Source organism: Epargyreus clarus, unplaced genomic scaffold (assembly GCF_041222505.1).
Source record: "Epargyreus clarus isolate Ecla_fem2 unplaced genomic scaffold, WU_Ecla_fem_2.2 ptg000025l, whole genome shotgun sequence".
Taxonomy (NCBI): domain Eukaryota; kingdom Metazoa; phylum Arthropoda; class Insecta; order Lepidoptera; family Hesperiidae; genus Epargyreus; species Epargyreus clarus.
In genome coordinates this window covers 61,441-88,100 of record NW_027332232.1, presented here as the reverse complement: position 1 = coordinate 88,100, position 26,660 = coordinate 61,441, and the positions used below count along the sequence as shown (strand labels likewise).

General features: G+C 36.8%; 1 protein-coding gene across 3 annotated transcripts; it reads left to right on the top strand.

Moving 5' to 3' along the window:
- The first annotated feature begins 409 nt into the window (after positions 1 to 409).
- On the top strand, positions 410 to 26,484 carry LOC140752801 (uncharacterized). Of its 3 annotated transcripts, none has more exons than XM_073087151.1 (9): positions 410 to 574; positions 15,754 to 15,868; positions 18,498 to 18,648; positions 19,122 to 19,389; positions 21,438 to 21,683; positions 22,530 to 22,693; positions 22,955 to 23,358; positions 24,112 to 24,253; positions 24,750 to 26,484. In XM_073087151.1, the coding sequence occupies exons 2-9, from the start codon at positions 15,777 to 15,779 to the stop codon at positions 26,211 to 26,213; spliced, it is 2,931 nt and encodes a 976-aa protein (XP_072943252.1). In that variant the 5' UTR covers positions 410 to 574; positions 15,754 to 15,776; the 3' UTR covers positions 26,214 to 26,484. The 3 variants fall into 3 exon arrangements, with proteins under 3 accessions (XP_072943252.1, XP_072943251.1, XP_072943253.1); XM_073087150.1 differs by lacking the exon at positions 410 to 574 and adding an exon at positions 1,315 to 1,542; XM_073087152.1 differs by lacking the exon at positions 410 to 574 and adding an exon at positions 11,514 to 14,476.
- The last annotated feature ends 176 nt before the right edge of the window (positions 26,485 to 26,660 follow it).

Below are 26,660 nucleotides of genomic sequence, written 5' to 3'. Positions count from 1 at the left end.
CTGCAACAGTCTTACGGATATTGGGTTTGCTCGGTCACCGCCTGCCCCAGCGTGACCGCTTGCAGCGCTAGCGCCAGCGTCGGCAACCAGCACCGCATGTTGCTGTCGCTCCCACTCCGCTCTGCTGCGCTTCACGTCGCTTCACTCCGCTTCGCACCTCGTTGTCTTGGTTGGTTCTGCAATCCCGTTTACAAAAATGAACATTTACAAAGTGCACGTACAATAATAATTTCGCATTAATAAATAACGATTAGTAAATACCGCCTACGGAGACTTTATAAGCAACATTTGCCTGTATACAATTATGTACTTATTTACTAAATGAGGAAAACTTTAATAAAACTTAATTAGTGTTGTATGCATTATATTAGCGTAGTGGTTGAAACTCTGGCCGTGAATCATGGTCCGAGGTTCGAACCAGGCGCGCGCCTCTGATTCTTCAAAGTTATGTGCGTATTATATAATTATCACTTATCGTAACGGTGAAGGAATCATCGTTTTGCATGCCGCTGGCCACGGGCAGTCGGGATTGCCAGCAAGTAAAATGTCTTTATCAAACATATCGTAATTCAAGGTAATGTTTGAAAAATATTTTTTTTTTACTTTTTACCTACCTACAAGTAGTTTCTTTCTAATCAATTATATATTTATTATTAGCTTGTAACTAAACAGAATGACCACCATTAACTATTTACTGTAATCAAATGATAATAAATTTTATATTCATTATATGTGAACACATTAAAAACTATGTAATTAATTAACAGTGTTACAAGTATATTATAATTATATAATTTAACTAGATGACCCGGTGAACATGGTTTCAGTCGTGTTTAAAAAATGCCTACAAATGTGAAATCCGACATTATGTTAATCATATACTATTATATTTTAAAATATAAATTAAAAAAAATGTACTATTATTTTATAAATTTAAATTATTATTACTATATTTTATACTGTAAATTTAAAAAATGATATCCATAAACTACTGGTGTATGTTTGGGCTGCACCGGATACCTCCGCCGGCTCTGACGATACCCGCGGGGGGATAAGAGGTGGCTTTTAATGATGTGCCGAGTCGAGCATTTTTGGTATTCGAGTACTTTAGTACTCATAAAGAACTACACAAAATTAAACAAGTTTTTACTTGTACGAGTAGTAGTTGTAGTTTACGAGTATCGTCAGTATTCGAGTATCACTGGTACTCGAGTATCACTATTGGTACTCGAGTATGCGAGTTTATGTAAGTACTCGAGTACTGACTCGAGTCAACCTGACTCGGCACATCTCTAGTAGCTTTACGCCTGGGGCTTCTACGCCGGCACCTCACGGGTCTCTAGTGCGACCGTAACGTGTGTTGTAAACCGGTGTCAAACAACGTGCACTGTGACATAGATTAAACTCTATAACATGCTACTTAGTCATGAATCATCTTTAGGCACGCGCATGTGTTGAACACGGACATACCGAACAAAAACATAATTATATTCGTCTGTGTGACCTTTACGCGTCTCTAGTACCGGATTTCTTAATATATAGGTAAGTGTGCAAAAACGAGATTTTATGTCTGTTGTATAATTCTCAGAATGATATAAGCTAAAGTAATAGCTTTTTAACACGCTTTTATTAGCTTCAGACGTATGTATGTTGGTATGTTAGTATGTAACGGAATCTTTGAACATGATTTTAACCCCCTTCAAAACGTCGGATTAACTCGAAATTTGGCATACTTATTAAGGACCGATGACAATTGAATATTTTAAACATTAATAAATTTGTACCATTGTCCTTATCAACATCCTCAGGATTAACGATTTTCGAGGCGAGATTGTTCAAGCACCTTCAGCAAAGTTCATCGCAACTTTAGATTGAAAATAATTATTGCTATTTAGTTTCAATAGGCGTAACTTTTATATCGTGATTTTTAGTTTAGAAAATAATAATGTTATTTCCCTATAACTCAAATGTTCTGAAACATATCTATAATGCCCTCTTGTAGAATGATTTTTAGGATTTCGTACTCAAAGGTTAAAACGAAACCCTCTGCGGTCTGTTCGTCTGTCGTTGGGCTTTATCTCTTAAATCGTAATAGATAGACACTTGATTTTTTACAAACGATGAATAATGGTGGTCGCTATAACGAGAAATACTAAAAATTAATAAATAATTATAGTTCAAAAAACTAAAAAAACACGCTTTTATGATAAAATCAACTAAAAAGTAGAAAATAATTTTCAATCTAGGAATCAATTAAGGAACAGTAAATAGTATAATTGTGGAAAAAGTGTGGGGTGCTTTTCGACCCTGGAGCCTAGGACCTAAATGGAGCACCCCACACTTTTTCCACAATTATACTATTTACTGTTCCTTAATTGATTCCTAGATTGAAAATTATTTTCTACTTTTTAGTTGATTTTATCATAAAAGCGTGTTTTTTTAGTTTCTTGAACTATAATTATTTATTATATAGGAGGGTTCAGGAGATAGAGCCCTGTAACAGACGGACAGAAAGCGAAGGCATAATAATAGGGTTCCGTATCAGGGTTGTTGCTGATGCAGGTTTTTACTAGATCAGCTGTTGCTGATGCTGATGCTGATTTTTTCAGATTAATATCAGCTGATGCTGATGCTGATGCTGATATTTAAAAATACTAAATATAAATATATTTTATACTGAGGTATTTGTACGTCCCTTACGAGAATAGTATTTTAACCAACTTCACAAAATGAGGCGGTTTCTCAATTCTACCGTATATTAGTCTTTTTTATGTTTGTTCGGATAACTTCGTCGTTTATGAACCGAACTGGATGATTTTTATTTTGTTGGAAAAAAAGATATTTCCAAAGTAGTTCCATTATAAGAAAATAAGGGTCTGATGATGGCAGACCAGAGAAATCGAGGGGAACTTTCAAAAATCGTAAGGGCGACTAGTGCATTTGTAAGATTTTTAGTATGTCATCACTAAAAAAGGTGAAAAAAAAATTAATTAAAAAATACAATCGACTTCCATGTCACTACAAAGCAAAAATCAACTGAAACAAATTTTGGCTCAGCACATATCTCCGAAGCCGGCGCTCAACAAAATATATTTAGCACCGACTTCAGAACCAAACCAACATCCACTACCCTCCACTCTGCAGTGACACAGAAGTCGGCATTTATTTGTTAATTTTTTTTTACAAAAACTACACTGTGTCGTATCTTTGTTCAATAACGAAATATTTGGTCATATTGCACATTTCACTGGATGTGGCATTATGAACTGAATACATAATTCTGTTATTGATTGATTGAACTATGATCGAAAGTTATTGATGTCTGACCAAATTACGTTGTCAATACAATCGAATGATTGTTTGATGACAACTTGTGTTTATAAACTTCTGTGATTAGCTAAAACTCCACGTGATTTAAGCTCGGTCCCGCCTTCAACGAACACGTTACAATTTCAATATCAGCATTAAATATCAGCATCTTTTGTTGCGGATGCGGATGCTGATATTTAAAAGAAAGCTGATAATCAGCGGATGCTGATGCTGATGCTGATATTCGCAACAACCCTATTCCGTATTACCCTTGGGTACAAAACCCTAAAAGTTAAACTTATTTATTTATGCTGGATACCTTTAATCTACACTAATATTATAAAGGAAAACTTTGTTTGTTTGGTTGTAATAAATAGGCTCAAAAACTACTGGACCGATTTTAAAATTCTTTCACTATTCGAAAGCTACATTATCTACGAGTAACATAGGCTATATTTTATATGAAATATATTTGATAAATAGATTTTGAGGCGGTACAAATTTTACCGGGTCAGCTAGTTTGTTTATAAATGAATTATAAGTTGTAGATATAAATGTTGGTTTACTTACTTTTGAAGGTGTAGAACGCTTTGTGGTATGTCTCCGGAAGCATCACTGCCACACCTAGACCTGCCTAATGACAGCAGCGCTGTGTTCTGGTTTGGAGAGTAGGGTAAGGCAGACGTACTTCCCCGAGGCGTTTCAATTCAGTCCTCAGTTTGAAACTCCATTAACAAACAGTCTCCGATAGTAAACCACAAAACACAGCACAGACATACCGCCAACTGCCACGAAGATTCTTAATAGACTGTCTTTTGTTGTCACTGCATAAAACTCGTTATTAATCATCGAATTCATATCCTGTTTGAGTTTTTAGCGTTCTGTATGGAAAAGATAAAAACGGGATCCTATTACTAAGCCTCCGCTGTCAGACCGTCTGTCACGGTGCTCTATCTCTTGAAGCCTTATAGATTTTTTTATAAAGGTCGTTTTTCGGTTTAACTATTGAACCCTAAAAGGTAGACACTTTAAGTTTTCATAATACATGTACTTCTATAGTTGCTGTAATAGTAAACCTACAAAATAAAAATGAAAATGATGGTACGGAACCCTCAGTATGTGTTCAATTCGCACTTGACCAATTATTATTTATTTATTGCGAAAATCCGCATAGGGTATCGGTCGCCAGGCTAGGTTCCAGGTTCGATCTCCGAGCAGGCAGGCATTTAAATCACTATCGACGGTTCGAAATAACAATTTAAATGTGACTAAGCAGTTGCGAGACATGACGACTTATCTAACAACTAGCAGAACCCGCGGTTTCGCCTGCGTAAAAAAATGACATGACATACAAATAACTGTAAATTTGTAGCTTTAACAATTTTAACGATAAAGTTGCATTAATATTTAATAACAATTTTTTTTTACATATTTTTTTTTTGTCACTGTGTACCTTTTTTATTTATTTTTTTTTGTTTTCGAGGGGGAAACCTTCAAAAGGTACCCGTCGACGAGGGAGCGACGCCGGGTTATGTGGGATTTTTACCGCACTAAAACCCCCCCGGTGGCCGTCCTCAGCGCTTGGTGGAGAACTCCGGGATCTCCAATGGAACACAAACGGAGTCCTCCGAGCACGATGCTCCGATCGGGCTCTGTCCCGGGAGCACTTTACGCTCCTCCCGCACACCTAGTGTTTACGACGGCACGCGACCACACATGCCGCCGTCCTTCCCGGGGTTGCTCTCCGGACGGTTCGAGCTCCCACTCTTGCCGCCCGCAACCCCGGAAGCCCCCTTTTAGTCGCCTCTTACGACAGGCAGGGGATACCGTAGCTCTATTCTAGACCCGAAACCGTCACTGTGTACCTAAATTGGTCATGTTTTTTTGAGAAACATACGAGTACATTAAAACTCTAATTAATGTTACTGTTATGAAACTACTTTAAAATATAAGTTTCATGTAGGATACAATAATTATTATTTCCACTATTCCGTAGGAACCGTCCAATTTCCGGGTAAAAAGCAATCTATTTTATTCTCTGACCCATAAAGTTCCCACTATGCAAAAATCATAACAATTCCTTGGTGTGTGAAAATCAAAACAAAAACATAAACATGGGAACCGTACGGGAACTATTTACGCTGTCAACCAACGAAACATACATACAACATTAAACGCCGACTTCAGAACTATGTACTAAACCAACATTTATTTAAATATTTATTTACTAAAGTAACTAAGTTTAAACTACTAAGTTAAAGTTAACTAAAGTTTAACTTACTAAGTCTCAATTATTTTATTGTTGTTATGATGAAAAAAGGATAAATAATTAATTATTGGTAATTCCAAGTTTCGATTATTTTAAACTTAATCGATTATGGTTTCTTCCGAATGGTTTGAAGCCGCAAGCTGTAGCCGGAAATGGGCGTAACCGGACCAATTATCCGACTGACATAACATTGCAAAGACGCCCTGTGTGACTTTTTCGGATAAATTGGTTTCTGGACACTTTTTAACTGAAACAAATGTGTAATCCAATTTATAAATTTCATTAATTACTCGTGTTTGCAAATTATTGCGTTATTGTATGTTTAGAAGTAATTGACTTTCCAATTACGTGATATAAGTTCATACAAAGTTAGTTCAAAACTTTAATGACATTAGGATGGCATGTGTCAAAATGGGCCTATTAAATTGTGACGACTATCTATAGATAGATAAATAATAGATTTCCTATATTATTATATAGATAGATAATCGATTTCATATATATAGACAGTAAATGCAAATGTTATTTCGATGTTGGAGACACTTTATCTTTTTCTCATAATCCTAAATCAGATTTTTCGTATTTTCACACATTTTGGAACAGAAACAAACACTATCTGATATGTTTATATTACTGTTTTTGCAAAATAGCTCGAGGAAATATCTATAAAATTATTCAGCCTTCTGTTATCGTCGTTAATAAGAAGCTTGGATATTAACGATATCACATTTTTATAACGTTACATTAAAGTAATAAGTGACTCATTTGATACTACAGTTTAAAAACAGATGCGGGTAGGTGAAGTGGGGACGACACCTTGGCGGCGCTCGAATTAACAGAGAGCGACATTCTGGTCGGAGACTTCAGCAAGAGCAGTCGAATAACGGAGATACTTGTGTAGTTATAATACTTCTAATCACTAGTGTGAACTTACTTACGTATAATTGTTATATCGTTACTCTGTACCGTTTATGTGACTATATTATTACATGACTTCAAGACCTACAAGATGAGTTTGATTTCATCAGAAGTGTACAAGAACCAGCTCACAATCATGGACGGCGATTCGTAAGTACGAACATACTTGACACAGGAATAAAAACCGTGAGTTAAAACATTATTATGTCATATGTGAATTCATCTTGGTAGAATAAGTAAAAATGGGGGTAGATAATGTCGTTGATGTAAGGGAAAACTCATTTGAATTAAGAAAATGGATAGATTGAGACTAGTAATTCAATGAAATGTTAATACCCTCTGAAAATGATATACTTAAATTTTGTGAACAAACTTTACTCTTATCAAATTACTTGTTAACATTGTAAACTGAGGTGTTTACTTCAAAATAAGTGCATTTTCTGTGAAGAAGTGTCTAAAAGTAATTTTGCAAGGCAGTTCTTGTGGTAAATCTGTCCATTTGGTTAAATTCTGTGGTGTAAAAAGTAAATCCTAATTGTTCTAAAGTTACACCTACTTTGAAATATATAGAAATACACGTACTTATGAAAATATTTTAAGGATCTTTAATCGTAAATGTGAGGCTTTATAGATATGGGAACCTAATGGTTGTTAATATAGGCTAATGTACGCCAGAAATTGCATACAGGTTAGATTTGAATTTATTTTTGATAACTTTTAATGTTTCAAACGGGGTTTACGTATATGCGTTTGTTTTTATTGTATGGAAGGGACTATGCGGTAGCAACAAACGCAGTTACAGAGTACAGTATACCTACTTGATATAAGTGACACGTTTATTAAGTTGCAAAATTTTGATTATTCATAATTGTACAGAAATGTATAATATCTACGTGGTACATATTTAACTGCCTGCAAAAAAGTATCACGACCACGGTATTGAGTGGCTGAGTGTACCCAGGAGGGAAATGGTAAATGAGTTTAAGGTTTATTGTTTTTTTTTTTTTGGATATTAATTGACTATATTTAAAAATAAACTTGCATTCACATCTACATTGTTCACATTTTCATTTTATAAATCAATGAAAGTTTCCTTTTGATTTCATATACTTGATACGTAATTGTTATGAAAGAAGCATACGTACGTTGCCAAATTTAGATTTCCATCAATTCTAGGCGAATTCACGCAGTACTGTGTACTACTGTGTTTTGACTCCCATAAAGTATAAAGGCACATTAGTTAATGATCTATAAGAAAACTGAGAAACTTATGCGCAGCGGTCTTTGGAATATTATATATAAAAATATCTCTCTTATCTCCCATTCTACTTCAGACTGACTCACTTATACATAATATTAAATGTCTGTTTTAAATTTAGTATGCAACGTTTCGTTTTGTATTAATATTTCTTTACATCTCGTAATTTTAAATCTTTAAATTTCAATTTGAATTTGACACATTACACGTCCTTTTGGTTTGAAAATTGGGCACTATCAAATACTGGTAAATGAAGTTTGTACCTTAAACGTTGAGACGCTTAGACTATCGATATTATTAATTATGTGAGCCATTTACGAAATGATAAACGGGATCCACTTTGTATGGGATTGAGAATAAATTATTTTAAGTAAAATAATAATAATAATAATAATAAATTGATGCTTTTATAACTTGAGCTTAGTTCTATTTACAAGTTACAGCAATTAAGTTATTATACGTATTAAGTGAGAAACGGTCACTGAAGCCTACATAAATTTAGATAGTCTCTTGTATACCATATTTAAAATGAGTCTTGCCTGCGACTTTGTTCATGTGGAGTCAGAATATAATTTGAATTGCATTTTTAAAACGAGTCTTGCCTGCGACTTTGTTCATGTGGATTCAAAATATAATTTGAATTGCATTTTTAAAACGAGTCTTGCCTGCGACTTTGTTCATGTGGATTCAAAATATAATTTGAATTATACAATGCCCTCTGTCAAGATCACGGAGTACGTTAGTAATTTGGAATTGTCCATTACCTGGTCATGTAATGTTTTTTAAAAAAAATGTATACTTTTGACATCAACTTCGTAGTTTTGGTTTTAATGCATTTTCAAATATACAAACCGACAGACAATTTTTCTTTTTCAAATATATTCGATGTAAACACGTGAAGATTTCATTCTTATTATATGTATATCATAGCCAAATGAATAATAATGTAATCAAATAAAAGCATAGGTACATTTCGATGGGATTTTCTTATACAATAATTTACTTTTCATATAAATTTCATACGGTTCACAATTGCGTCATGTCTAGGTTTTCTCTATAGAAACATCGAGCATCTCCTTGAGAGTGTTGGTTGTAAATGATACATATTATATTAATATAATCTATATAGATATTACGCACTAATATAATTTTTATTACAAACTATATAAAAGTCAGGTGAAGCCGAGGCGTTTGAAATATATATAATAAATATGAATTGTTCGGTAATAAGGTGTATCATAAGATAGTTTGACTAACTGTTTGTTTGGCTGGCTGGCATAAAATCATGATCAACTTTAATAGACCTTTTTCAGGTCATAGAAATTTTAGGTTGTGATTGATAAGGAGCCACATGTTATGTAAAACAGTTATAGTTTTAAATCTGACGATCGTGATGAGACAAAATTAGAATCAGACAAGATTATTAAAATCATGTCATGTCATAGGTATTTCAAAATTTTTAAATAAATCTGACCGTTCAAAGTAGGTAAAAATCGAATTCAAATATTCCGTTACATACATACAGGTCAAGTTAATAAAAGCGTGGCAAAAATAAAAGCGTGTTTAAAAAAAATCTTTTATCAGTTGTAGACACAAATAAGTATAGTTAAATAATGGCCGGTTTCTGAAGTCATTTTTCTTGGTAGGTAGTTTACGAGTGTGTATTCAATAACACTATCCGTTTGATAACTACCTACGGAAAAAAAAATCCGCTTCCGAGGAACTCAATGTAAGACAAGGTCTGTTTAAACTCCGTTTAGATTAACGGACCATTTTAATGTGTTTATTCTTTCCATAACATTATTTGATTTTTTTTTAAAAACGACGTTTGCGTAAAGTCTAGCAAATCTTCCTTAGTATAATGCATAACTTTTACAGTAAAATAGCCCAAACTATAACTTCCTTATGGGAATCTTAATTTAAAACTTTTGGTGAAATAAAAAAAAAAAAGTTAAGTAGTTAAGCCATACACAATTGACAAGTATGTCGCTGACGTGAACGCATGGGTCCTTTGCTTTGTTAATTAAATTTTGAAATTCATGTAATAGTATGTATTATTATAACTGAATATAAATTCAATTTAATGTAATGAAATTTCTTTCTGACTTTCAAAAGTGGGTTATGTGGCCCTACTTTGAAAGAAATAATTTGAATTTGTGATAAATAACGTAAAAAAATTGGGTTCATACAACTTATACGTGTTATATTGTGTGAAATTCATGGTTAGTTTACCATTATTTAGTCTTTAACTTTGATATCATTCATTTCAAATATTCACGATATATTATTATTTTGATACTGCTTCATCAGTTGATAAAAGACGTACATTGGAAAGGCAACTATTTGTATAAAATAACATTGTAATAATTAAAAGAAGTACTAAGTAGTAATAAAATAATTTTATAATAGTATTTTGAGTCGCACAGATTCATTTAGTGGCCAACTATAGATCTATCTATCTATCAGTATAACAGTTATTGAACAGGTTGTTGAGCATTCCGAAATGGACTAATAAGATTAACGTCGTTATTCTGATGCGTAACTTTATCGAATCAATAGTTGTTGGAGATTTAACTATTGGACTTAGAATCCAGACATAAGTAAAGTGGGCAGCTAGATGTTGTCATTACTGTAGGTGTAGGAAATTTTTTTTAGTTTGATTTTTATTTATCTGTAGTTAAGATGGATTAGTGCAGATGCCTCGAGCAGTGTAATGTTCGCGGGTGTCTCTTGGTGATGCATATGGTTGGGTGTATGTATGTATGTATGTTGGGTGGATGTATTACATTGAGTGAATATTGCATTTTTAGAGTAAATTTGAGTTGAGCACTGGCCGAATGTTATCGTAAACAAGGTATAAAAACTGCGGTGATACATGACTAGAGTGATCCTATATGAACATCACCTAGTTTAAACCGTGTGTTTTATTATTTAACAATGGTCTAATGCATTCGCTTCAATACCTGTCGCGCATATGACATTTATGTAAAGAGTCCTTATGAACTATGCCTGCAACAGAAATCCGTGGTGAACACTGTTGGGGCAGATTTATAACCTAGGTAATACACAACTAGTGTGATTCTATATGAACATCACCTAGTTTAAGCCTTGGTTCGGATCAACAGTTCGGGCTTTTTACATGCGAGTCGGTATTGCAAGAAAATGCGTAGAGTTTAAGCCATGTTTTTGATAAACAGTTCGGGCCTCTTACGTGCGAGTCGGTATTACAAGAAAATGTGTAACTCTTCTGGACTTAGGCATTAAACAACTGGTTTTCTTTTGCAGCTCTTGCATCAGACCATACACGATCGAGGACGAACGTGTGAGCAGGACGGCCGAATGTTATCGTCGTTAATAAGAAGCTTGGATATTAACGATATCACATTTTTATAACGTTACATTAAAGTAATAAGTGACTCATTTGATACTACAGTTTAAAAACAGATGCGGGTAGGTGAAGTGGGGACGACACCTTGGCGGCGCTCGAATTAACAGAGAGCGACATTCTGGTCGGAGACTTCAGCAAGAGCAGTCGAATAACGGAGATACTTGTGTAGTTATAATACTTCTAATCACTAGTGTGAACTTACTTACGTATAATTGTTATATCGTTACTCTGTACCGTTTATGTGACTATATTATTACATGACTTCAAGACCTACAAGATGAGTTTGATTTCACTTCCCATGATGTAGCGATAAAACCGGAAAACATTAAATAATAACTTTATATGCAAATAGTTATCAACACAGGACATGTATGACGTCACTCAAAAATTACTGCGTTCAAACGTGTGATACTATAATAAAAAAAAAATATACTAATAACAGTGTTTATATTTTGTGATATGTGATTTAAAATAATAAAATAAAAATGTGCATATTGGACTACAAAAGCGCTCAATGGACAACGGGGGATTGAATCTGAAACCCGACGTGGCGATCCGGTACGGCGCCTCCCGTCGTCAAAATATTAAGGAAAACTTAGCTGGATGTGTAATGTGTATTTGATATTCGATGAATAACGAGTTCAGTAAGTCACAACTTACGAGTACGTGCAGTTGTAAAACAGTAATATAGATTTATTAATTATTAAAATAAAACTTGCAAGGAACGACGCCGGCGACGCGACTTTTCAGCTGTATTTTATAAATAAAACCGACTCCAACTAGATAATCTAAGATTATGGTGGTGGAGAAATAACATTGAATATAAAGTTTCTGCTTCCATCGTTTGCCGAGAACGTTCGCTAGTGGATAAATTGTAGTGTGTGTAGGACTCATAGTTATATAAGTTAGGTTAAGCTTAGTATTAAGAGAGTTATATTAAAGACATGATACAAGTAACACGCCTCTCAATACACACGAGCCTGCTACAACACTACATGGCGACCCTGCCCGGCCGGTGCGCGTGTGGCGCTGCCACGTTGCACGCGCACTGGGAGGCGTTCGAAACGAAGAAGAAAAATTTTAAATTAAGCTTGAAGATGAAAGAAGTTTTCTGATATAGAAGAAGGGAAAAAAGTTAAGAAAAATTGAAGATCACGAGGAAAAGAAAAAAAAACAAAATGAAGAAAGAAGTTCTTTTTTGTGGAAGAAAATTATATCAAACAATGAGAAAAATAACTAAGATGAACAAAGAAGTTCCGTCATGAAGTCATGGAAGAAGACAAAAAATAGATTAACTGAACATCGTGACCGTGAAAAACATAAAATAAAGAGAAAAATGTCTTCGAGGTCCTCGATCATCTTAAAAGGAAGACCAAACATCAAGAAGACTACCAAAAGAAGATCTACTCTTCATCATCAATGGACACCGGTCAGAGTAATTTTACTGCCGACGAAGACCAGCCCTTGTGAGAATCCTTGGCGTAAAAGATCGGCTCAAGAGAACTGGACACGACAACACTGGTTACAGACATATACAGCAGGTACCTCTAACAAAACAGCATAAATGTAAATTAAAAGAAAGTAAATTGTGTAGTAATATATAAATTAAATATGAGTATAAAAACCAAATTTTCTGTTTGTGTATGTGTTAAATATTAGTCAAAGTTTAATTAATTGTTGCAAAATTATAGTTTTTAATCATATAAATAATATTTATTGTACCTACAGTTAGACTATTAATAATTTCAAGTTAGATACTATGTTATTATTTGCATAGTATTTTTTTTTATTTTGAATGTTTTACAAACCACATTTCATACATTTTGTTTAAGAAATTGATTTAATGTTGTAAAGTAATAAGTAAACCCAGATAGTAACAGTAGTTTCAGACAATCCGCGTTCTAATTACGCTTACTTGCAAATAGTTCGTTACGAGTCTTATTATCCATCCTTTATGGGAATGGAATGTGTTAGTTTCGGATTGCAAGAGTGATGCAATGCCGATGCAGTTTTGTTTTACATGCACACTTGTTTAATATGTTCCTTTGTTTATTTTAATAATCAGGTTGTTATGAATTTAGCTTTCTTCTGTTAATTTTAATTTATGTTATTAATGTTTTTATGAGTTATGTCTATAAAAATTAAAGGTACATGTTTAGAAAACTATGACTGTATGTAAATGATTATTGTCTTTGAAGTATATTGATTGATACTGAATAATTATGACAAGAATGTAAGTACGAGAAATTAGGAAGGATTCCATTCGTAAGTTAGTACTTTTGGTAACGATTGGGATTGATCCCCCGAGGATTAAGAAAGTATTAACATGCGTTTGAAATATTGTGTGTTGTATAAGTTTTATTTAAGTTGGTTTTATGAGAGGAATAGTAGTAGAATTCTATGAGTGAAAGAAATAATATATTGTGTTGGGAAATCTTGATCATACTGTACGCGAGCCGTCTGTGTTAAAGAAATCCAGAGGTAGAGATTTATGAAAGAATAATGAAATGATTTGAAAGAGTTGAATACTGTAGGAAGAGCGAACTTAACCCTCCTTATGCTATGTTCTTGATCATGTAGTTACGCAAGTCGTATACGTGAAAGAAATGATGGTTGGGACACTGAAATAAGAATTACTATTTCTTAGTCTTAGAGGGAATAAAATATTGTAATCATTAAGGGAAAATAACCCTAGTACGTACGATAGGAATAAAAGAAAATGTGAAAAGAAATGAATACGATGTTAAAATGTAATAAAGATATAAGGAGATAGTATTGAAAAATATAAATGTAGGAAAGGAGAAAGACTGCGATAATTATGGAATTGAATTATATAACTGGAAATGATATAAGTAACTACATATTAACTCGGATTTGATTATTGGTGCCTAAGAATATATGATAATACGCATAAAATGACAGCGTAACATAAGTAAATGTGTAAAAATGAATATGACTTGAAATTTTTTCCGGATTTGACTTCTAAAATTAAGTTACTAATTATTAATGTTAGATTTACATAAATTAGCAGTATAAAATAATTTTAAGTTAAGGTTTTTTTAATTATATTGTTTATTTTGATAGTAAGAACAAGATATGTTAGTAGTCTTAACGCATATTGCACCATCCTACTGTTTTTTTTAAATTTTGTAGTGTGAAAAAAAATAATCGTAATTTTAATTTTTTTTTCAATAACCCGTGGAGGTGTATTGTGTGTAGGACTCGTAGTTATATAAGTTAGGTTAAGCTTAGTATTAAGAGAGTTATATTAAAGACATCATACAAGTAACACGCCTCTCAATACACAAGAGCCGGAGCATTCACTACAAAATAAGTACGTAAGTTGGTAAATTACTTATCGTCCAGAGTACAATTATTTGCAGTGACAGCCTAGTGGTTAACAAACTCTGTCTATCGATCGAGAGGTCCGAGTTTCCAAACCCAGGCACGCACATCTGATTTTCCTTAAGTTATGTGCGTATTAAAAATTAATTGTCATTTGCTTAAACGGTGAAGGAAAGCAACGCGAGGAAACCTGCTCACCGGAAAGATTTATCAAAAAAATCTCAAAGGTATGTGAAGTCTACCAATACGCACTTGACCAGCGCGGTGGACTATGGCCTAATCCTTCCCATTATGAGATTCTCATTCTTATTCTGAGATGACAAGTTTTGTAACTATGTTGCACGATGTATGTGTGTGTGTGTTTGTTGGTCCTCTGACTTTTGCAACCCCAAATGGAACTTTGCTATAGTCAAATATATTTATTTGTTAAAACACTAATTACATGATTTTTTTTATAAAACATTAAATTAGAGAATAATTAAATTACATAAATTCTATTTGAACAAAGTTTTCCTTGTTTCATAAATAAGTTACTGTAAACAGGTAAATATTGCCTGAAAACTCCATATCAGCTAATTCCAGGACATCATTATTATTAAATTAGGAAATATAATTATGAAATTACACAACTCGCAACTCAAATACATTTAAATGGCAAAATAATAAACCGAGTCCATAAATATAAATATTTGGGGCTTTTCCTTACCGGTGACTTCAAGGACAATATATATTTTAAAAGGGAGCGTAGGTCATTGGCTGTTAGGTTAGGTTAGGTTAGAGTAGACTACTTGCTGCTCTAATGAAGTGAAAATAACGCTCTTCAAAGCATATTGGCAGAGCTTTTACACGGGCCATCTATTGGTTAACTATACCAGAAAGTAAATGAATGCCCAGCGTGTCCAGTATAACAATATTCTTAGGATAATGTTGGGACTTCCTCGGTTCTGTAGTGCCTCTGAAATGGAGGAACCAGGGAAGAAGGTGAGAAGCATAGCGAAGCGCCTTGAAGTGGCGCGAAACAAAGTGGAATAGAGATGTGAAAAAATATCGTTAATAATTATAATGTGACCTTGTCCCTATGTGTCCCTAAATACACATAAAATATTTGTTATTGTGGGTGAGGTTCCCATGTCCCTGAGTTATGCTCGCAATTGCAATAATTAGAGAACAAATTTCATGACAAAATTGTGTCACAGGCAATTTTGACTTTATGTATCAAAATGAATTATAATTGAATATACTTTTTATTCGTTGTCCCATCCCTAGAGCGGAGTGGGAGCGACAGTAACATGCGGTGCTGGCTGCCGGTGCTTGTGTTGGCGCTCACGCTGCAGCAAGCGGTCAGGCTGGAGCAGGCGGTAACCGAGCCAACTCAACAGCGGTAAGATCGTTGCAGTATTCACAGCTGCGTGTCAGTGCCGCGTCTACAGATGCCACACACAAATACAAATTCTTGGAGAACAAAACAACCGCTGTCGAATGGTTTGAAACATTAGTTAATACGCGAAATGTTTAAGTTAATAAACGGTGGAAACTTTACTGCCACATTAATATGAAAAAAGTATGTATTTTATTCAAATTAAGGCTTTTCCTTTAGTTTTTCATTTATCATTGCGTCCCAGAATTTGATCCTTAGAAGCGACACTATCTGATGATGGAATAATACAGGGTGTGCTTTTTTTCAAAATGAACTCGTTCGAAACCCGGCTAGAGAAAAAGATATTTAAACAAGTAATTAATTTAAAAAATCAAAAACCCGACTGCACCAAAAAGGCTGAAATAGAATTTCCAAAAGCAGTGAAACAGGCATTTCATTATTTTTATCCAGAAAACCAAATACAAAGTTTCAAAGTAGGTGTCTGCTTCAAAAACAAAAAATGTTCAAACAATATTATCCTATTTTATCCTTGTAGTGCTCATTTACGCTATGTAAAGAACCTATGTGTAAAATTCCAGCACGCATAAGTTCAGCGGTTTCCCTTTGCGTTGATCTCTGGCACAGCAACTCACTCATTTAGTCAGACAGTCATCCCGATGTGTATATACGAATGTATATGTACTAGCTGACCCGGCAAACGTTGTGTTGCCATATAAATAAAAAAATGTTAAGGGTGAACAACTCTTATCACTTAGGGGTAAAAAAAATAGATAGTGGCCGATTCTCAGACATACTGAATATGTATATAAAATTTGGTGAAAATCGGTGAAGCCGTTTCGGAGGAGTACGGTAACTAACACGAGGATTTATGTATAAGATAAATTATGTAATGTATGTGTAATCTCCTCTTAAATTTCTTTATTTTGACACCCTACTCGATAGGTTTGGTTAACATTTTTTAAAACGTGTTACTATTTCGCGAAAAAATCCACCATTTACGGTCTATAAATTATATAACTTCAGTAAATCAAAGTTTCGTTCATTATTTTACCTTGTTAGAGGATGAATTTAATTATTTTTATCCAACAAGCCTGATACAAAATTTCATAGTGTTTGCTTCAAAATTAAAGGATTTCAAAAAAACTGTTTTCCCCTATTTTACCCTCTTAAGGGTAGAATTTCCAAAAGGCCTTTCTTAGTATTTATTAACGCTATATAGAGAACCTATGTGCAAAATTACAGGACTGTAAGGTCCTTGGTTTAGGCTGTACGTTGATTTCTGAAAAATTAAAAAGTAATTTAGTTAGTCAGTCAGTCAGTCACCTTGCTGTTTTATATATATACAAATATGTTTTTATAATCTCCGTTTAATTTCCTTTCATTTGATACCCTACTCGATAGGTTTGGTTAACTTTTTTTTTTAAATGTGTTACTATTTCGCGCCGAAAATCCGCCATTTTGTTTTTCTTTTTCTAACACCTATCTAAGGACACTCGGGTCATTGAGACAAATATAATGACACCTTAACTGTTGAAATTCATCCAGCCGTTTGTTAGATCGGATCAAATAAAGAAAGACAAACATACAAGATACGCGCGAAAAACATAACCCTTCCTTGGCAGTCGGGTAAAAAGTAATGATGCAGTTTTAGTTTTTGTCAAAATCGGCCTTGTAACTCTTTTCAGCATTTTTCGCTAATCTGTATAGTTTCGGATTTGGCCCTGAAGGCCCATTTGAAAAATTCACCCTGTATAAGTCAGTATATCTATGTTGAGATCAAACTGACTTAAGTAGCTACACCTTTTTTTCGCCGCCGTTCGTCGTCAAGACTGATGGTGGTAGAATCAGATATTTAGTATTAAATGATAGTCATCTTGAAGGTCTTGAAGGCGTGTAATCTTATAGTCACATAAAAGGTACAGAGTAACGATGTAATAACTATACGTAAGTAAGTTCACACTAGTGATTAGAAGTATTATAACTACACAAGTATCTCCGTTATTCGACTGTTCTTGCTGAAGTCTCCGACCAGAATGTCGCTCTCTGTTAATTCGAGCGCCGCCAAGGTGTCGTCCCCACTTCACCTACCCGCATCTGTTTTTAAACTGTAGTGTCAAATGAGTCACATAATACTTTAATGTAACGTTATAAAAATGTGATATCGTTAATATCCAAGCTTCTTATTAACGATGATAACATTAGTGATTTTTGATATTGAGCCTGGCTTCTCACTACTACCATTTTGCTCCTAAGCTACTGAACTAAATAAGTTGGAATTTGGTACTTATTATATACGTTTCCATGAACCAAAGACGAAGGTCTAACGTAAACAACAGAATTGTGAATTTAAGTTGTACTATTGGGGAGTAAAAAGAAAAATATAAAAAATAATATGCAAATCGTATAGAATAAGTATTTATGTTATAGGGAACTCAAATATAAATTTTGTTATAGTTCTACAATACATAATTTTAAAGATATTTAAGAAAGAAGATGAAAATTCACCATTCCCCTCGCCCCACTTATTCTCCGAATCCATTGAATCTTTTGATCCGATGAAAATTCAAACGGATCGTTTTCAACCCGGGTTTTAAGAAATGATCGATCGACTCAGGTCTACCTTTTATTACAGGCTGCTGCCCGAGTGGGCGAAAATGGGTTGCGAGTGGTCGTCACGCCAGGAGGATGTCACGAGCGTGCGCTGCTCGCTGCCTGCCGCCCGCCTCACAATCACCATCAGTAATCTTAATTTATCCATCGACAACATCAGCATGGAGTGCCTGGTACGTCAATATTGTGTCTACAGTCAATCTTTGTCAATCTTTATTTGTCATAAGACACACATGGCCTCTTAATTGCGATATACATATCTGCATACCCTCGAAAAACTTTATACTTCTATGTTGGGTAAATCTAAATAAACGATTTAATGAATGTACCAAGGTGGTTGAACTCTTTGTGGTTCGACTCCGGCGGCACCACCGTCACACTTAAGTATTTCTACCTAATAACAACAGTAAAGACACTGCTGTGTTCTGGTTTGAAGGATGTAGTTAGAGGGGCATACTTATCCAAGGCGTTCCAGCTTAGGCCTCGGGGGTAGCGGCATCTATGGCCGACCTCAGGATTTTAATCCTATCTAAGGTTGATTACAGATGTCCATAGGCAGTAGCCACTTACTATCAGATGGACTGCATGCTCGTCTGCTACTCCTATATTACAAAGATAATTAACAATGGTGATATCTGCCATACAGCCAGACGCTATTGGCCACGTCGGGGGTTACCGGTGCGATGAGCTGCAGCCGGTGCTCGCAAAGGTCTACGCGGACAGCCGGTCGGCCGAGCGTCAGTGGATGTATTGGGATATATTGATGCAACGCTGCGAGCTGCAAGAGCCACTGAGCTGCTTGCTTCCGTTCCAGCCGCATTATCTTCGCCTGTATCTGTATGACGTGCCTACAGAGCTGCGCCCTGAACATCTCGCCGGCCTTAATTTCTCCGCAATTAATTTAACTTACAAAGGTTAGCAATACTACACAATAGCACATCTATACTATCTATACTTCTATACTATACTATACTATATACTATAATAATATTAATCAAATCTCATTTAATCAAAATAGATTCATATAGAATATTTTCTGAAAGTCATATTGAATAATAAAAAAAAATATTATTATTAGAGATGCGCCGAATAGTGGGTTCAGCGAATAACCGAATACCGAATATTATTCGGTTTAACTTTTACCGAACCGGATATTCGGCCGAATTATTCGGTTTACCAATTCATTGTTTTGCCGCGTAAACAGGTTCTAATATTTCTTTTATAGTGTCCATTATTGTCAATTTGCCAGTTACCTGTGTTCATTAAAACTTTGATTTAAGTTGTAAAAAGAAATACTGATTTGAGGTTTAAAATAAATGTTGACTATACTAACTATAGAATCTATACAAATAATTAAAATTTAAGTGTCTGTTTGTAATGTCAAAATAACAACATTTTACTAAGAGCATAAAACATAAAAGGAAAATATAAAATATACGGTAAATACGGTACTTAGAACGAAAAAAATATTATTTCAATTTTGGTTTGTTCCGGCTAATCTTTAAAATGGCTGTACTGATTTTGATGGGACTTTCACTGGCAATTAGCTGATGTTATAGACAGTAACATAGGCTACATTAATTTTGGAAAAAGAATTAGGGATAAGCGCAAAAAAGTTAAATCCCATGAAAACTTCAGAGTATTTACACTTTTAACGCGGGTCTTAACCGCGGGGCACAGCTCGTAAGTAATAAATATGTTCTTTTGAGGTTTCAAAGTAAATGTTGATTTGAAGTTTAATTGCTTTATGTTATTAAATTTGTCATAGGATTTCTTTGACTTAAAATATAACATAAATCTTACATAAGAAGTTTTGTGTTTTAGTAATGTACCGTGTCGTGTATACACGAAAATAGACATACCTACTCGAACCGAATATATTCGGCACCAAAACCGAATAATTCGGCCGAATACAAATAGCAAAAAAGATGCCGAATACGCCGAAAACCGAATAACGAATAACCAAACGAATATTCGGCGCATCTCTAATTATTATAACTTAAAAGAAATAAAATTTTATTACTTTTCCATCACTAATTATTCGAAAGGAACTTCGTTCCATCCGTGTGTCCCTTGACACCTCTCATCTTTTTGTTTTTTTTTTCTCACGGAATCAAAATTGAAGGATTGCGTGTACTGTCACATTCTAGAATTATAAGCTTGCAGCTTAATTTAGATTTAACGATCTTTATTTCTCATAGAAGACAATTGTCACTTACATGAGAACATCATCATCAACCCATTAGGTACTGTCCCACTGCTGGGCACAGGTCTCCTCTCAGAATGAGAAGGATTAGGCCATAGTCCACCGCGCTGGCCAAGTACGTATTGGTAGACTTCACATACGTTTGAGATTTTTTTTTTGTTTTATATATCTCTCAGGTAAGCAGGTTTCCTCACGATGTATTCCTTTACCGTTTTAGAAAGTGATAATTAATTTCTAATACGCACTCGAAAAATCAGAGGTGGGTGCCTGGGATTTGAACCTCGGACCCCTCGATCTAGAGACCGAGTTTCTTAACCACTAGGCTATCACTGCCTTTACATGAGAACAATAACTTATAATTAATTACAATAAATCGATAATCCCGGCTTAGGCTTAAGGGCCTTTCTGGGGCGCCTATGGTGACAGATTTTGGGAGGCAAGTAAAATTTGCGTTTTTGTATTATCTAACGTGCATTTGTTATATGAAGACCTTGAAATTAAATTTAGGGACCCCGGAAGGCACACTTCAATGAAAATTTAGTCTTGACGATTTTTTGTACATGACATTGATAGATGTTTTTTGTTGATAGAAACCGCGGGGCACATCGAGTAAACTATAAAAATAATTATATTTCTAGTTCTAATTACCGACTAAGACCCCATTCTAAAAAGTTGAAATTATTAAAATTTTTACAAATATGTTATAGACATTTTTCACTGACACGTTTCTAATAGAACTGTTGAATACTTGTGCAGCTGAGAACGCAACTGTCCGCGAGGTGCCGTACGTGGCGCTCGCCACGCAGCCGCGGCTCAGGACGCTGCATTTGAGGAACGTGCGGCTGTCGGGGCGCTGGCCGCCTGCACTCGAACACCTGCAAGATCTGGAGCTACATGACTTGGTCGACGTTTCCGATGGAGCTTTTGAAGGACTGTCGAACTTAGAACGCCTTGGGCTGAAGGGAAATACCATTGAACAATTGAATAGCAGTGCATTCCTATGTAAGACAATAATAATAATATTAATAAGTAAATGAGCATATTGTTCCGAGCAAGTTTCGGCCGAAAAAAAGATTTCAGTCAATGTTTCAGTTTAGACCAAAACCAGCAGAACCTTTCGGCACAACCGAAGCATTCGTTCGTGATCTTTCGAAATGAGTTCGTTTCCCTAGCACCGTAACTACTCGTAGCACGCGTTTCTTGTCTACTTGAGCTTCAGTACATCGTTGAGCCACATTTGTTGAATCAAATATATAAATGAATAGAGGTAATCACTGGCTTAAATGTTTCTATTACTATGTTAATCTCTAAACAATCGTGAAGTCTATCAGATATCATAGTGTCACTTCGGTCGGACAGTTTCGACTGGGTTGAAATTGTACTCGTATACTTAGATAACTTACCTTTAATTTGGACGATCTGCGCCATAAAGTCCAGTTGATATGGATGGAACCTGAACCTTCGGCGAGTGGTGCGAGGAGGAAGGGTGATGTAGGCACCAGATCGAAGAGTTCCTTGAAACACTCACCATTGTAAAGCCGGTAGAACACACAGAGGGAACCAATGTCCCTCCGCAGGCTTTAGTACTCTAACCGATCAGATATCATCGATCAGAGGTCATCGATGATTCGCACTGCGCGCTTCTGTACAAAGTCAAGAATTATTTCTCAAATAAGAAATAGTCTGTAGTCTTATCAGCTCGTCAGCGTACTTGAAGTGAAGTGGACAGGAAAAGGTTGCGATGTAGAGGTCACGAACGCGGGTTAAGCGGATAAGCTTATTACAAATCTATGCATAAATATTACTCAGCCATATTACCTGCACGTAATCGTTATTATTTTTTGGCAGATTTATCGAGTTTGACAGACCTATATCTGAGCTCCAAAGCAATGAAATCGTTGCCTCCGAATTTGCTGCTTCCGACGCCACTATTAAGAGAGCTAGTGTTGTCCGACCACCAACTGCAATACTTGTCCCGCGAACCGATATACGGTCTGCAATATTTAAGAAATGTGAGTTACCATATAAATACAGAATAAAACAGCGTGTTTATATTTTATAATGGATATGATACAGCCGTAGACAAATCTGAAAGTATTTCTCTCGGGAGCAATATACTTAAATATCCATATATGACAAATGAAGATCTCTCGCCGGACTAGATGATCATGGCCGGGGAGCAGGCATAATATTTCACATTTCTCCAAGAGATCTCATTCTCAATCGGTGCGTTTTATCAACGATTTTTGCCGTGGATTGTCAAACTTTTGCAGGTAACGATCACCAACGAGAACATGTCAGAGCTTCGTCTGGAAGCCGGTACATTCTTCGAGTTCTCCGAGCTTGAGACGCTGAACATAGTATCGTGCGGCGTGAGGGCGGTGCCGGCGGACTTGCTGCGCGGGTCGTCAGGGCTCGCAACTCTGTCGCTGAGGGACAACCAGCTGACCGAGCTGCCCGCAGAGTTACTCGCCACGCAGATAAACTTGCGGAACCTAATTCTGGCGCGAAATCGCATGCAGACGTTACCCTGCAACCTGTTTAAAAATGCAAACAAGCTGGAGAACCTCGATTTGAGTGATAATGTCATCGAGTTTTTGCCAACCGATATTTTTGAAGCAACGGAAAATATCACGAAGCTTAACTTGACTTACAATTATTTAAAGCAGCTGGAACCGTAAGTATCGACTGCCACTTACGTTTTTCGTTTTCGTTTCATAGCCAAGTTATGCCATTTCATAAGATTAAAAAATCTTTTAATGTCCTTTATACTTATTATTAGCATTTTAAAGTCGGCAAAACGCGGGAACTATGCTGCTTCATAGGCTCAATGGTTCTGCCGCCCTGATTTATGGCATGTTATATGCAAAATGAATAGTGTAGGAGAAAGAACAGTGTCTCGAATCAAATCAAATCAGTCTTTATTTGACCAGTCTCACGGGGCACACTAAGCTTAAATCTCAGCCGTCCATGAGCGCAATCTGGCGGGAAAATCGTAAACTTGCTAGAGACCTTAGCGAAATATAGACTTACTGCAATGGCTTTGCATGTGAGGTGCACCAGAAGATGTCCAAATGAACAACTCTTCATCATCAACCAATTACTGGCCAACTGCTGGGCACAGTTCTCTTCTCAGAATGGGAAAGATTAGGCCTTAGGTCACTAATGGCCACTAATGACAGGAATAAGCGTATTAAGATGGAAACCAACTGAGGTGCGGAAATCCTCAACTCCATCGCGGAGATTTCGTGTGATCCACTAGTCTAGTCATCACCTAGTCTGGATATCTAAGTACTCACCTGACAGTCTTTCGCGTGAAATATAGGTAAAAAGCTCTGTAGAGTGGAAAACGAAGGTTCGTTTTCGGTTTTGACTTCGGTTAAGAAACCAGTTTAGGTCACTAATTAAGTATAATCAATATGTTCTACAGAAAACTATTCCAACCATTACACCGCTTGGAGCATCTACTGCTGGCACACAACGCGTTGGTGAGCGCCGACTTGGCGGTCTTCGAGCACTTGTCCTTCTTGAAAACTCTCGACCTCTCACACAACGTCATCACTTCGGTATCGGTCAGTGACAATTTGAATACGGAACGCTTTTTGTCATATCTAGGCGTAAGTGACTTCAAAATATCTAATTTTGAATTTGTAAAATATTTAGAAACCTTCGGGATTCAACTCCGGAGGTAATGGCACCTCATCTATTTCTGTCTAACTTTTAACAATAGTGGTAAACGCTATATCCTGGTTTCAAGCGTAAGGGAGGGGCACTTATATCAGTCCGTATGAGTATCAGGTACTTATCTAATTTTAAATGGCGTTAACTGAGGTTGATTTTAAATGGCAAATAGTGACAATTACCACAGACCACCAGGCAAACTGCAGCTCGCTTCCTACTGCTGTCATACATACAGAAACAATTAGTGCAATTAGAAACTTAAATACGCTATTAAAAACTTAGTAATAAAACTGTACCTATAACAAATTGTTCCATTTTTATTTACATTTACAGTAATTCAAACCGGAATATAAACACGAAAAGCTGAATAAATATTTTCTATTACAGGATTCCGACTTAATGTTTAAAGGTACGAGCACAATTATTGATTTACGACAAAGCATGGACACCGACCTCAGAAAGACACTGTTGCTACTGAACAACAACCCATTTATCTGCGACTGCAACATATATAATTTTGTGAGAGCACTCAATGAGAATGCTTTCATCACACGTTTCGAGTTATCGGTACCTCATTGCGCCGCCCCTGCATCGTTGCACGACGTGTTGTTAAGCAACGTGCCGATCGCTGAACTGTACTGCACGCTGGATAGTCCTCCCTGCCCCGCGTACTGCGCCTGCACCCTGTACCCCGATATCAAGCGCTTGGAGCTCAACTGCACCGCGACCCCGCGCACGCTGCAGTCGATAGCGCCGCTGCGAGCTGTGCAGCTGCGCTTCTTCTCCGTCCCCGCACACCTCACCGGACTGCCGCCGGAGGTCCGTTTCGTCGACCTCTCCGGCCTCGGCGTGACCGTCGCACCGCGAGCACTCGGCCGATTCGACAACGTTACGGTTGATCTGAGCAATAACAACCTAACTATGGCGCCGATTTCTTTGCTCGAGGCGAACGCTACAGTCCGACTCGCCGGAAACAAATTCGTTTGCGACTGTGATCGTAGTGACTCTATATCGACGCTGGAGCGACACTGGGAGCATCTGGAGGACGGCGTCCAACTACGGTGTCAAGACGGCAGTCCGGTGGAGGGCTTAACCGCAATGCGACTGTGCGCGATGCGCAACGCGCTCGTGATCGGGATCTCAATTACGGTGTTCGGGCTAATACTGGGCGCGCTCGCCGTACTCGCGTTCATATTCTCCATCGAAATCCGTCTCGTGCTCCGCAGGTACGAAGCGCTCAACTTCCTATTCGAAGAGCCTCCAGATCCCGCCGGACTCGAGGAAGCATACGACGCATTTGTGTCGTTCACGCATCGTGATGAGGACTTTGTGCAGGACAAGCTCGTGCCGGAGCTCGAGGGCGGGCGGCGGCCGCTGCGGCTGTGTGTGCACTCCCGCGACTGGGAGATCGGCGGGATGATCACGGAGCAGATCGCCCGCTCGGTGAGCGAGACGCGGCGCACGATCGTCGTGATGTCACGGGAGTTCCTCGAATCAAAGTGGGGCAAGATGGAGTTCCGCGCGGCGCACGCGCTGGACCGCGTGATCCTGCTGCTGCGCGGCGATGTGGTGTGTGTGGCGAAGGAGGACCCGGAGCTGCGCGCGTATCTAATCACAAAGACGTACGTGCACGCCGACGACCCGCTCGTGTGGGACCGCGTGCGCGACGCCGTGCTGCGCGCGCGGCGCCCCCGCCCCTCCGCCGTGCCCGCTCTCCCCGCACCCCCCACCGCTCTCCCCCTACCTCCCACCGCTCTCCCCCTGACCGCACTCCCCCCTGCTCCCGCATATTCGGCGGCCATCCAAGCCTCTCCAGTCCTCGCTCCTGCGAATAGTGTAACAAGAACGTAAAAAGACAAACCAAATATACATAGCCTGTATAATACTGTAAGGACGGTTATACGGTGGTGAAATAATAAACTTGAATACTGGTATGACACTAACTTTGTTATCATTTGTTGTCAAATATATACAAAGGTTACGCAAGTGACAAAGAAGAGTAAGATATAGAGGAGACACAAGATTACCCCTTCCCCTCTTAAAAGAAAAAAACGTGTTAATAACCAATTTAGATTGTAATTAAAGTAAAAATAAACATATATATATAAGTAAAATGTATTGTTGTTTGCTTTCTCGTTTGGCTTTCCTTCCCGCCGCAATATATCAAAAAGCTCCCCGTGTCATCGAATATATAATAACATACAATAACATTATCTATGCGACACACAAACAAACATATGCGATTAAAAACATTTTTTGTCTCATTTCAATTTGATGTAACATAGTTCTTCAGTTAAA

Coding starts and splice junctions, on each gene's coding strand:
- LOC140752801 (XM_073087151.1), top strand. CDS start 15,777: ATGCGGTGCTGGCTGCCGGTGCTTGTGTTGGCGCTCACGCTGCAGCAA. Junction 15,869..18,497: donor ACCGAGCCAACTCAACAGCG/GTAAGATCGTTG, acceptor CTTTTATTACAG/GCTGCTGCCCGAGTGGGCGA. Junction 24,254..24,749: donor ACGTCATCACTTCGGTATCG/GTCAGTGACAAT, acceptor TTTCTATTACAG/GATTCCGACTTAATGTTTAA.